General features: G+C 41.5%; 1 protein-coding gene across 1 annotated transcript in view; it reads left to right on the plus strand.

The window, feature by feature from the left end:
* The window catches only part of SYT16 (synaptotagmin 16), a 254,315-nt gene that overhangs the window by 217,429 nt on the left and 22,654 nt on the right, over positions 1-14,232 (plus strand). The window contains exons 5-6 of the mRNA XM_049706429.1: positions 1,875-2,315; positions 5,199-5,388. Coding sequence (XP_049562386.1) covers positions 1,875-2,315; positions 5,199-5,388 — 631 coding nt within the window. The remainder of the gene's footprint in view (positions 1-1,874; positions 2,316-5,198; positions 5,389-14,232) is intronic.

Consider the following 14,232-nt stretch of genomic DNA (forward strand, 5'->3'; position numbering starts at 1 on the left):
AGGGGAAAATGGAACAGGAGGGGAGGCCAAGAAGTTCTGAAGTGCATAAGAGTGGGCTTTTACAGTCCATAAAGGGTTTAGTGTGGTACCTGGCATAAGGGAGGGCTTAGTGGATGTTAGCTGTAACTACTTATGGTCCAGCAAGCAATATGGAGATGACCAAAGGTAGGCTAAAATAGATGGGAGTTCGAACGGAAGACTGTGACTTGGTTTTTGAGTTAGCCTAACTCCTTGGAGACTTGCTTCTAATATTATATCTACACTAGTCAGTTGTATTCAGAAGTCTCTATAGCAACCACTTTTATCACTTGAAACTAAGTACCTCTGAATAGAAACACTCACACATGAATGCATGCTCAGAGGAAAGGATGTAAAAAGCTTCCCTTATTTTGCAAGAAGCCTAAATTTTCGTGGTAGATTAATGTGAATCTTAAAAGAGAGGGCAATTATTAGATGTCTACTATGTGTCAAGTCCTTTAATTTTCACAGCAACCTTATAAAGTAGGTATCATCCCCCTTTTGCTGTTGAGGAAAACAGAAAGTGAGAAGGATTAAATAATTTGCCCAATGTCCTAAAGGTTGTAAGTGATGGACCTGGGATTCCTAAGCACGTCTCATTCCAGAGAACCATGCACTTTTTCACCTAGATCTATGGGAAAGTTTCATTGATGAACATGCATTTTTGAAGTGTATCATTATATTTTTAAAAACAAAGAGTTCTTTGAATTAGCAAAGTTGGTGTTCGGTTACATAAAGAAGAACTGCTTCTGATTTACAATAAGAATCAAACCAAAGTTTAGTTATGAGTAAGAGGCATGCCTTCAGAGGAAAAAAATCAAATTATGTTGACATTAGTAATAGTTTGTTAGAGGGTGGTTCATTATAGTAAAGTAAATGTAGTTCAGCTCAGTTTTCTCAGGGAGGTCATCGGATCTGACTGGCTGAGGTGAACTGCCGTCTAAAAGTGTACTTCATAATGAGGGGCCGTGTTTGAAAATAAGTAGTATCAGTCCAGCGATGGGAATAGATACCTATGGAGGCTGGTCTGAGCCGGGTATTTCCCCACATCTATTAAAACCTCACAACAACACTCTATCAAGCAGGTGCCTTGATGCTCATTTTTCAGCTGGAGTACAGAGCAACTGGACTGTTTGGCCATGGCCAAAAAGCTAGTCAATGGTAGAGTTATGATTTCAACCCAGGTGTTCTGTCTCCAGGGTTTAAACACTTGCTATTCCAAGAGTGATTTGAGCCCAGCTGAGACATCCTTGTGGCCTGAGAAATGCAGAATCTCAGGCCTGACCCCAGTCCTACTGAATCAGAATTCCCAGATGATTCAAGTCCACTCGGATGTTTGAGAAGCTCTGTCCTGAACATTTTCTGCCACGTAGATTGAAAATCTACTGAAGGATCACCTGTCTGTGACCCCCATTAGGATCCTTATCTGCAGGAGGTCCTGGCTCAGAGAGCACAGGCCCAGGCTGAACCGTTTCTCCTGGGCACTTGAGGAAGTTACCTTTTGGCAGGTGCATAATTGACTAGTTTTAGACTTAGTATCTCAGTTGGTTTCAATGATAGTGGTCAATTGTGTTTTTTTGAGAGGCAGTGTAGAGGAAAGCACTTTGCAAAATATAAAAGCTTTGTTCATTCATTCCAAAAGCATTCATGAAGGCTTACCATGTGCCCAGTGCTGTACCCTCAAAGGATTCACAGTCCAGTGGAGAGAGAGACCAGGAAACAGACCTTTCTAATGTTTAGGGATATATGGTAACAGTCCAAAAGAATGAGGTTCTGAAGAGGCACAGAGGGGCACCATCTTTCCACGATGTATTAGGCATTGTTCCATTCCTAATCTTTCCCTCTGTCTGCAACAGGAACAGGATGCAACCAATTTTCAAGTGCCATCTGGGGTCCCGGAGCCCATCTCAAAATGTGGTGGCCTGGATGTCATCTTCGAATATAGAGCTGCCAGCCAGAAGCTCACAGTGACCATCGTAAGAGCACAGGGCCTCCCAGATAAGGACCGAAGTGGCATCAACTCCTGGCAAGTGCATGTCGTGCTGCTGCCCAGTAAGAAACAGAGGGGCAGGACGAACATACAGAGAGGGCCCAACCCCGTCTTCAAGGAGAAAGTCACCTTCGCCAAGCTGGAGCCCAGAGATGTGGCTGCTTGTGCTGTCCGCTTCCGCCTGTACGCCACCCGCAAGATGACCTGGGAGAGAATGATGGGCGAGAGGCTCTTCTATCTCAGCCACCTGCACCAAGAAGGGGAAATGAAAGTGACTCTGGTTCTGGAGCCAAGAAGTAATATCATTGTGAGTATGTTAAATGGTGCCGCTAATGACGCGCTACGTTTGAGGATCTGGAATCGTCAGCCCTTGATTTAGTACATTCAGCCCGTGAATTCAAACACCTTAATTTAATTTTCCATTTGGCTCTCCTCATCCTTCTGAGACATGATCTGCATTTCACGGTACAATGGGTTTTCTTTTTTTGTGTGTGCCCATAGTCGCTGTAACCTGATGGATGTGTTCTCTGTCCATTTTAGGAAATGACAGCAGCATTGTGAAGGAGGGCACGGGGAAACTGGGAGAGGTTTTTTGGCCTTCTCGTTAGTTGATAAGTGGTCCTACCACCCATCCCCCTGCCCTGACCCCAGCATGCATCATGATGCATCTCAGAGATGATGGGACTTTCAAGGTGAGGTCCTTAACAGGTATGCCTACGTAGGCTGCATAGGAAGCCCTGAACTCCAGCCACTTCTAAGACCTTCCATTTATATGACTGGGCTTCTCCCACATGCCCCGTCCTCTGTGTCCCTCAGATTGCAAAATAATACAGCACAGCTTTTATGTCTACAAGATGGGTAACCCTCTCTTCCCATGGGTTATATGTCATCCAGTGTGAGGATCTCCTTTTAAAAATCACATAAAAGATCGGGTAACTATCTTGGGCTCTTGGACAAATAAGTCATCCATTCCAAAATGTTTGCTGAGTACCAATTATATGTCAGGTGCCGTATAGGCAGAGGGGATGCAGGAAAGAACAAAACAGGTGATGCCCTCATGGAGCATACAGTGTGGTGGAGGAGGGTGACAAAAGACAAACTGGGGTAGGTAAAGAGAGAGAGGCAGAGGCTGCTGCTGCTTTAGAAGGTCAGAGAAAGTATCTTTCAGGTGGTGATACGAGAGAACTCAAGGAATCGAGGGAGCCAGACTGGGTGCCATGTGGAGGACGGGGATTCCAGACAGAGGGGCTGGCATATGCAGACATCAGGAGGTGGGAAAGAGCTTGACTTGTCTGAGGAAGGGGAAAGGAGCCAGAAAGGCCAGAGTGCGCTGATGGGAGATCCAGCCACTTACATTTTTAATAGATGTCTCAAAATTCATATCTCCAGACTCGAAATCCTGATTTTTGCCTCACTAAATCTATTTTACCTGCAGTCTTTCCATCTTGGTTAAAGGCAATCTCGTGCATTTAATTGCTCAGGTCAAAAATCTTAAAAGTCACTTGTGACTTCTCTCCTTTGCACCTGAAATCCTACTGGCTCTATCTTGAAAATCTAAGCAGAGCTTGACTTCGGCTGCATTACTGAAATGGCCTCCTAGTCGTCTCCCTGCTTCCGTCGTTGCCCTCTATAGACTATTCCCAACACTGGGGCCAGAAAGAGCCTTTTAAAACATAAGCCAGATCATGTCTCATCTCTGTTCAAATCCCTCTTTTTTCTTAAGCTCTGAGTAGAGTGTTTCTGAAATCCTGGGAGACAGAAGCCACGGGAGGTCAGAGGAATCCTTCACCATAAAGCATAAGGATAGGTATTATTACACCCCTGTTTCTCTGTGCCGGCCCTGGGCCCTGTGCTGGAGGCACAGAGTTGAGTGGGGGAAATGAGCCAGTGTGAAAGAACCTTGAAGGTAAAAATTCCCCCATTCACCAGTTATTTGTTGAGCATGATTATAAGCTACACACTGGGCCATGCCCTGTGGACTGGGGGATTTATAAGGTTGAGAATTTGATGCGAGAGGCAAGCTGTGCAGTGACAGGTGCCACAGTGGACACTTCTGCACAAGTCCAGGGGAGGGGGTGGCCCTCACCCCAAACTAGGCAAATATTTCATTGTTGGGTTATCATCATCCAGACAGCAGGGGCTATAAGGCATCTATCAAAACCACCTAGCCCTGTAGTTTACAAATTGTGTTCCATGAAAGCCTCCATGGGCTCTACAGGGATGTCCATGGCTTGGTAAACAGGGTAGTTTCCTAAGATATGAAGAATATTTAATTTCTTTCAATGCATGTATTTATTGGGGTTCCTGATAAGAAGTTTTAGGAAATGATTGCAGATGTTGAGAAGAAAGGTTGGAGCAGTTGTGGGACCGGGAGGCTGGCTTGCCTGCCCCTCAGGCTCCACTCCCACTCATGCTCCTTGAGCGAGAGTCAACGTCCTGATCTACTTTGCTTTCCTCCTCCCAGTGTGTCTGGTGCATAGAGGTGGGTGCTTTAGAGAAGCACATGCATGAATACATGACACAAAGTGTGGAGTCCCCTGGTACCTGCAAGGTCTCTAAGATGCACTGTCCATGTGCCAGCTTCCTCACTAAACACTTGTAAAAGTGTTCACGTTCAATATAATTCATCTCCTTAGGAAGAAAAAATGTAGCATCTGCCATATTCCTGACAACCTGAAAAAGCAGAACCAGGGGCCAAATGTCCTATGGGGTGGTAGACGGCCAGTGGTCATTTCTTTTCTGGTGAAGACAAAATGCCTCCTGTATTGCTACATTCCTGAAGAGGCTGCAGAGAACAGAAGCAGAGCTCATGCCTGGAGTGGACGGGTTCCATATGGGTCTAATATAGACTCATTGAAATTTGGGTCTATATTAAGTGTCCTGGTAGCTCTCCATGTATCTTCCAGTGTTTGATTTACACTAGTAATAACATCTTCGTCCGTTTTGTCTTTAGAGAGGAAAGAGTGAATGGAGACAGTTCTTGAAACAAATATGTCTGCTAATAATGCAGGGGATCCCATCCAAAACTGCGTTCCCCAGGCCCTATTATCATTCACACTGAGTGCGCCATTAGTAATCTTTGGCAGCAGTGGAGACTGGGCCACAATTTCACCAAACATAATAATCGGCTTTCTGTAAGGGAGAGGAGTGCAGTGGGGCCAATGGATCCTTTGTTGTTTTTCTCCTCCAGAGTGGAGAGTCTCCGCTCAGCCCATCTGCAGTTTCTCACAGTGACAGTGCTTCATCCACGCAGTCGCTGTCACATGGAGGGGCGCCAGAGCTGCTGGTGGGGCTATCATACAATGCCACAACGGGGCGATTATCCGTGGAGATGATCAAAGGCAGCCATTTCCGAAACCTCGCGGTTAACAGAGTGCCTGGTAAGTTCATGCCTGTACCCCCAGCTCTGGTCTTCCCAGAGGCAGGAAGAAGGCTGTGTCTGCCTTCATCTCAATTCTCTAACTTTTACAATAAAAATGATCTTGGTGGGACTTAGACACGTTTTTACCAAGTGATACCTCTGGATTTTTCAAATGCCTTTCTGTTTAATTAGATTGAAGCCTCCTTCGATATCTGGATGCATCTTGATACAAAATAGGCTGGCTTCTACGTGTAGATCGTTAAAGGGGAAAAAGAATGATGTCTTTTCAGCAACATAACATATATGAACAATTCAAATCTGCTAATAGGTCCAAGGTCCTCAAATACGTTTAAAGAGACAGAGCTCAGTCTTTGGAGCCAGGCAGTTTTGGGATCTAATTCCAGCTCTACTCATTCACCTGCTAGCTTTGCTCTGATCCTATACAATTTACCTCTCTTTTCTGAATCTCAGCAGACTCATCTGGAACAAAGGAATATTAATAGTACCTTTCTCATGGGTGGTTTTGGGGTTTAAATAAAATGATTTATGTAGAACATTCAGTGCCTGACATATAGTGAGCGTTCAAGAAATGTGAGTGGTTATGTGGTTGATGGTGGAGGAGGTGGAACAGGAAGATGTGGGGCAATCCAGGCCTGACTCACCAGGGCAGCTTCTGAGATCACACCTGGAAAGAGCAGCTCAAGACATACTCGCACAGCTGCCGTCCAGGGCTCAGGAAGCCAGAATAAAGATGCTGTGGCTGCTGCTGCCAAATTGCCTCTCAATACCCAAGAAGCTGGAGATTGAACCTTGGAATAATGCTGCTAAAAAAATCAGCTCATCTTTAATGATCTTGCTTATCAGCAAAAACAGCTTAAGAAAGGGTGGGAAGATGGTTTCTGCCTCACTTCTGCCTCTCATGCAACCATATCTAATTTGAGGAATCTAATTTATATCTAGAATTCTAGCTGCAAGAGAGTCTGGAAAATGCTGTTGAAATTCCAGCCTTTTGAGCCCGAGAAGGTAAAATAGAAGTGGATAGAGTGGAGCATAAGTGAGGGTGTCCACCCCAGGCAGCCAAAACTTGCTGAAATAAGGACGAAGTCAGCCTTGATAGGCTGCAAGAGGCAATGGACTCCGGCCTCACATGTCAGCATCCCATGAAGAGCCAGCTGAGCTGGTAGAAAAAGGTCAGCTCCTACAACCAAATCTGGGCTCTCCCTCCTTTTAGTCTTTAACTGTGCTGCCACCCACAATGTCTCTGTTCAATAGTATCTTGTTAGTCAGTCTGTGCTAAAGGCATTAGAGCAAGTTAGTAAGGAAAGCCCAGCACTCTGGAGAACAGAAGATACCAGAGGCATAGGCCATATTCTGTATCGACTCTCAGAACCAGGTAAGAGCTATTTAAAATCCATAATAGGTGTTGATTATTAATTGCATGGCTAGACTCTTTTTTCCAGATACAGCTTTTTTTTTTTTTTTTAAAAAAAACAAAAAAGCTCTGGATTTACTGCTTTCCCTGCAGAGCCTTTTCTGATCTCTTTCCCTGTCTTCCTAAGATTTGGTGAGATCTGAAAATTTTTCAGGGAAGAACATGGTGCAGCTGCAGAGAATGATGCGGAGGTGGATCACACAATCATGGCCTATTCCAGTCCGTGCTGGGAAGCTTTAATTTGCATGCTGGGTCATCCCAGGCAATACAGGAGAGAAGGACAGCATGGTGGCTAAGAAAGCATCAACTGGAGTGTGCCAATCTAAGGTCTTTGTCACTTACTAGGTGTGAGTTACTAAACTTTTTCGACTCTCGGTTTCCTCATCTGTAAAATGGGATCATAATAATATATACTTTCTAGGTAGGGATACTACATATAAAGCTGTGATATTGAGAATGGTGCTCGTGAAACTTCATGCATTTCTATATAAAAGAAAATATGCCATAGAGGAAACTCTTATAACAAATATTTAAAACTGAGTAGGAAAAAAGGCAAGTCCTCACTTTGAAACTGATTTCATTCCAGAAGTTTAAGTCAGTTTGGCATTTACATGATTTTTCATAGAATAGTGCTACAGTTTAACTGACAAATGTAACTGACATGCTGTATCTTTGTGACCAAAGTAATAGAAGACAGTGTTGCTGTGATGCTATTAATTAAAGCAGAAACCCAATAGTGAAGACAAAAGTTTTTTGTTTACATAGAATGCTGGTACTTGAGGAAAAGCCAGTTTAATTAGGAGGGGTTGAGAAAGTAGAAGGTTCTTTTGTGGAGATTCTGAAAGGGACCTCTTGGTACTTTCAAGAGCTTGAGATGTTGACGACATTGGTCCTTCATTATGTCTCACTTCCTTACACCACTAACAGGACTTTGGCAGTCATCAGGCAAGCTTAGGATACAATTTTAGTTCCCATATGGAACAGAATAAGAGAGAGAGAGGATGAGGGAACAATAGTTTTATGACGTAACTGAGCATCGTTGGAAGAAAGAGGGTGTGAAGGGGAGAGGATGCAAGCTGGAAGATGAATAGGCCTGGAGTGGGGAGTGGAGGAGGGAGGCGGCGAAGTGCACTCATCTCCCTGGTAAAGGTGGAAGGAGGGCAGGCTTAGCCTCAGAGCCCTGTGTCAGAGTGCACCCCAAGGGAGCTGCCTGCCAGGGGAAAGTCACCGGTAGAAACGTGTGTGAGGGTCACAAATCCTGTGCTTGAGACCCTCATCTCAGAGGCGGTGACCTCTGCAGAAAGGGGACATCAATCCTGCCTTGCAGGCTGGCTATGATAATGTGAAGAATGGTTCTTAGGGAAGCCCAAAGGAAAAGAGGTTGAGCCTGTGGAGTGGGGACTTCTCCTCTCTAGAATATTGAAGGTGCTAAATCTTGATGGAAAGAGACAAAGGCTGGGATTTAGAAGAGAGAATCTTTTGCATCAAAATATATCATGAACCAAAAGATAACTGTGAACTTGCCAACTTGATCCAGCTAGATGACTATTCTGGTATTTTAAACTTTTCTTTCTAAGCAAGATAGAGGAGAGGTGGACAAATAATAGATGGAGTTCCTCTTCTCTTTTAGGGTCTTAGAAGAAATAAACCAATGAGATGTAAGCTCCCCTCCCAAGATTTTTGAGACAAATCCTTAGGGGAGAAGGCTCGGTGAAAGGCAGGTTTTGCTCCAATGGGCAGGAGCTGGTGGGAACATTCCTAGAGATGAGTCTCTACAACACCTTGCCCCGCCCCCACCCCGCTCCCCACCCCAGAATGGTTAAAACTTAAAAGACAGATTCCCTCAAGTATTGGTGAGGCTGTGGAGAATACATTCTTAGTGATTGTGTAAAATGGAATAACAGCTTTGTGAAGAGGCTTGGTAGTTTCTTATATAGGTAAACATGCACTGAAAATCCAGCAGTTCCATTCTTAGGCATTTACCCATAAGTTTAAAAAAAAAAAAACAGGAACAAGAATGTTTGTAGCAGCTTTACTCATAGTATGGAAAAATTGCAAAGAGCCCTTATGTCCTCATGAATGAATAAACAAATTAAGATATATTTCCATAGTGGAATACTATTCAGCAATATAAAAGGAACGAAATTAACTGAGGCATTCAACAACATGGAGGAATCTCAAAATCACACTGAGTACCTACTGTATGATTCCATTTATATGAGGTTCTAAAACAGGCAAAACTTATTTACATATAGTGAAGAAAAGCAGAAGAGGAGTGGTTGCTTCAGGATTGGTATTGGCATCAAGATGGACTGGGCATGAACATGAGGGAATATTCTGGGGTGATGGACATATTCTACATTTTGATAGGAGTGTGGGTTAAATGGATGTTTGCATTTGTTAAAACTTACTGAATTGTACTAGGCTTTGTGCATTTCACTGCATGTAAATTTTACCTTATAATAGAAAAGAGCCGCAAATTATTGAACTCTAGTTAATGAAACACATGCTGAAACGTTTAGGGGTAAAGAACAATGATGGCTACAGCTGTGATGGATTGATGGATAGATAGATGCATAGATATGTGAAAAAGCAAATGCTGTTAGCTCAGGCTACCATAACAGAAATACCATAGGTTGGATGGCTTAGACAACAGAAATTTACTTCTCACAGTTCTGGAGGCTGGGAAGTTCAAGATCAAGGTATCAGGTGATTTGGTTCCTGATGAGAACCCTCTTCCTGGTTTGTAGACAGACATCTTCTTGCTGTATCTTCACATGGCAGAGACAGAAAACATCTTTCTCATGTCTGTTCTTATAAGGGCACTAATCCCATTCATTAGGGTGGAGCCCTCATGACCTAATTATCTCCCAAAGATCCCACATTCAAATAGCATCACATCGGGGATTAGGGCTTCAACATATGAATTTTGGGAGGATACATACGTTCAGTCCATAGCATAAATGGAGAAAAATATAACAATTGAAGAATCTAGGTGATGGGTATATGGGTATCCACTGTATAATTATTTTGAATTTTCAGCATATTTGAAAATTTATTATAAAATAATGTGCATGAAAATCTGGTCTGGTCTGGAATAGTTCAGCTGGGCCAGGTAGATAAAAATAAAACAAGAGTCTAGCCATTGATAGGGGCTACGGTGGTGGGCATTACATTTTTTTTTTTTAATTATGATGACATCTCAAGTTTCGACCTTATTCCTTTGACTCAGTTTTGGATGGAAGAGACAGGGTACCAAGCAAATGAACCTGCAGGCATCTCCTGTAGCATCCTCCATAAACCACATCCATCCCAAGACAAAGTATGCGGTTGGGCATTTCTTTATTTCTAACTTTAACCTTTTCTCTATTCATCAGACAGATAGAAAGGTAGGCAGGTTTTTATACCTCCCTCCCTCCCTCCCTTTCTTCCTTCCTTCATTCCTTTCATTCTGGTGAAAATGCCCGTATTATAAAAATTTAAATATGTATATATATATTTCAAATCCTAGGTGGGCTAGGGAAGATAAAATAGGCTATTTGAAAATTACTGAAACTATTCCATAGAACCTATTCAGAAACAATATATAAGCAAGTTAACAAAATGAACTAATCTTAGCTCAGGTCAGGTAACAGTGTGCCAAGAACCATTCCAGGCACTTTCAAGGTAAAATCTCACTTAGTACATGTGGTCAGTGTTATCATTTTTGCTGTTAAGATGGTACAGGCTAGTCTACAAATCCGATGGCAAGAGATAGTTTCCACATCTGTACATGGCAGATGGTCCAGGTGAAAAAGCCTCTTATTGTGCCTTCTAGACATCTGAAATCCTGATAGACTTTCTTTTTTTCATTTATTTCTGATTTTTATGATTTATTTTTTATTTTTTTATTATTTTTAATTTTCTTAGTTTTTAACATCTTTATTAGAGTATAATTGCTTTACAATGGTGTGTCAGTTTCTGCTTTATAACAAAGTGAATCAGTTATACATATACATATGTCCCCATATCTCTTCCCTCTTGCATCTCCCTCCCTCCCACCCTCCCTATCCCACCCCTCTAGGTGCTCACAAAGCACTGAGCTGATCTCCCTGTGCTATGTGGCTGCTTCCCACTAGCTATCTGTTTTACATTTGGTAGTATATATATGTCTATGCCACTCTCTCACTTTGTCCCAGCTTACCCTTCCCCCTCCCCATATCCTCAAATCCATTCTCTAGTAGGTATGCATCTTTATTCCCGTCTTGCCCCTAGCTTCTTATGACCATTTTCTTTTTCTTTTTTTTCCTTTTTTAGATTCCATATATATGTGTTAGCATACGGTATTTGTTTTTCTCTTTCTGACTTACTTCACTCTGTATGACAGTCTCTAGGTCCATCCAACTCACTACAAATAACTCAGTTTAGTTCCTTTTTATGGCTGAGTAATATTCCATTGCTGATACACATTTACAGAAGCTTTTGAAAAAGTTACCATTGAGAATTAGAAATATTTGGTTATCTTCTGAATTTGGCTTCATGGGAAAGCAATTCACTAACAATTTAGCAGCTCTGTTCTGTTCTTTTCCTGGGCTTGCCACCCAGTTACTGCATGGCCTCGACATTTGATTTAACCTCTCTGAATTTAATTTCTTTCCCTATTAAATAAGGTTAACTAGATAATATTACTGATACAAGTCTACGTTTTTTAAAAAAGTATTAGCTGTTCTGTTGGCAGGTTTTCTTTCTCCGTCCTTCTACAATGCATTACTGCACTGTGTATATATACACCCATATAATGGTCCTTGTCAAAAACTATCATTAAGATGTCCCCTCCAGTTAAAAACAACAAGTTCCCCAGCCTCTCAGCATGTGCATGATTAGCCACATGTGATAATTACATCCCAAATGATAATACTTACAGCAGCAGCACATTAACCTTGTTAGGTACTCACAATAGCAGAGACTAGAGGAAGGAAAAACAAAAAAGCAAATCAAGCTGGCTCGTGTTTAGTGTGAAGAACAAGTGGGATGCAGGGGGGTACACTCTACAGATGGAAGGCAGGGGAAAAATGGACTACATGGAAATGAACAGATATAGGACATACCACCTTCTTTTAAAGCTAAGTATAGCGAGTACTTACTAATAGCCATTATGTGCTTAGAATTAGGGCCAATTCATATGAAGATTTGTATGTGGCAATAACTTATTGATTGCATATGGGATATTCCTATACTTACATCATCTCATTTAATTCTCACAACAATATCAAAGTTAGAAAATCTGAAAAGCAACAGGGGAGAAAATACAGTTACCATGGTATGTGAGTTATATCTCAATAAAGCTGCTTTTTTTTTAAAAAAAAAACAGCTTTCTGCAGAAGAATGACAGTCAGACTAAGGACAGGCTTATTAACAGCAACGATAGAAAGCTGAGGACAAGGGGGAGAATATCATCAAAGAGAAAAAAGTACTCTCAACTTACTATTCTTTTCGAGTGAAGGAAGAATAAAGATCTTTTTCACAAAGTTTGAAAGCGTTTATCAGTGGAAGAGCTACTAACTGATGTTATTTCAGGGAGAAAGAAATCGAACTTAGAAGGAAGTAGTGAAGTGCAAGAAAGGAAAATGAACAACAAGAACAAAAAGATCAACATGTAGGTAAAGGTAAGCATGTATAAACTGCATAAAGCAGAAACAGCAATAGTAGGAAACATGCCTAATGTTGGGACTACAACAACAATGTGGAAATGAAATTCCGGGCAGGAATAACATGAAGGATACGAAGGGGAGATGGGAATCAAAGAATTCTAAGGTACTTATGTTGCTTAAAAAGAGGGTAGACGTATTGATTCATTTTAGACATTAAGTCAAGTGTACATGTTAAAATTTCCAACTTTCAAACCAGTAGGGAGGCTAAATTAGAATAAAGAAAATTCAGTTAATCCAATAGAAAGCAGAAAGAGATATTTAAAAGCCTAGAAAATGCAGAATAGATAGCACAAACCAAAACAATAAAAATAAATCAAAATATATCAGTGATCATAATAAATGTAAAAGGACTAAGACTGCTATGTAAAAGGTAGTTATAACATTAGATTAATATTTCTCTTCCTCCCAATCTCTCCCTGTCCCCCTCCTCACATCCTCTCACATATACTGCAGTTTATATTGCGCCCACATAGCGTCACAATGTATAAGAAAAAGAAATACTAATTACCAACAAATTGGGTTTAGTTCAGGAATGCAAGAATGACTTAATATTAGGAAAATCTGCAGTTCACATACCAATTGATTTATGAGAAAACCTGATCATGTCAATAGTTGCAAAAGAAGCTCTTGATAAAATGCACTATCCATTATTGATAAAAATAACTCAAAGCAGAGGAATAATAGAAGGTGTATTCGTATAGACTAGGCTATGATGCAACGACAAATTCTGCAGAGTTCGTGGCTTAACAGCAAAGGTTTATTTCTCCCTTGCATCACAGTCCAAAGTAAAGCAGACGCCTTTCCTCTAAGCTGTGACTAAGGCATACAGGTTCTTTCCATTTAATGAGGTGATAATATTATATTCAAAATGTGACCTGCTTTGTTGTCATGGAAGGGGAAGAGACGGGGGAGTGGTTGCCTATAGCTGTGATTGGAGGTGATATTTACCACTTCTCATATTCTGTTATTCAGACCTCAGTCACATGGCTCAGTCAACTAAAATCTGGTGTGAAGCCTACATCCTTAATTTGATACTTAACCTGAGTGACTATCACATTATTCCCCTAAGAAGGTTTACTGGGCCTTTGTTGTTTGAAGCCTTTTAAAATCCATCTCTTACTGTTTGGAGGTCTGGAAGCAAGGAACTTTTCCAACCACAGAAAGGTCTGAATTTCAGGATTCTCTTTTTCCTTGCACATTGGTCAGTTCTTTCCCAAGCTTACTTTTCACCCTCACCCCCCAAATAAAGCTAGTAGTACAAATACACACTTCTAACGTTCTGTTTTTCAGTCTGTTTCCTTAGTTCTATAAACATTAGGCATATGCTCTTCCTTCCAAGTTATAGCAGATGGTGGTTTTACTATCACATAATATGGATTATGGATCTCCATTGTTCTAGCCTCTGATATTAGTTTCTTCATCACCTGGCACCCAACTTCTAGGCCAGTGGTCATTCTTGTGTTTTTATTTTGGTAGCATTCCAGTTCAGATTACCAGTTACTATATCAGTCAGATTTTGTCAGGAAAATACAAAATAGGTATTTTGAGTCAGAAGTTGTTTCTTACAGGTTTTAAGCATGGGAAGGCTTGTGATAAATGTCAAGAAAGCTCTCCAGGAAATCCAGAAGTATAGGTATCACAGGAAAGATGCCAGTACGGTCTGAGCTGTGTACATATGAAAGGGATGATTCTCATAAGGATGTTTGAACACCATGGGGGAAAACCCTAATTTGCCATCTGC

This window comes from Orcinus orca, chromosome 2, assembly GCF_937001465.1.
Source record: "Orcinus orca chromosome 2, mOrcOrc1.1, whole genome shotgun sequence".
Classification (NCBI taxonomy): Eukaryota; Metazoa; Chordata; class Mammalia; order Artiodactyla; family Delphinidae; genus Orcinus; species Orcinus orca.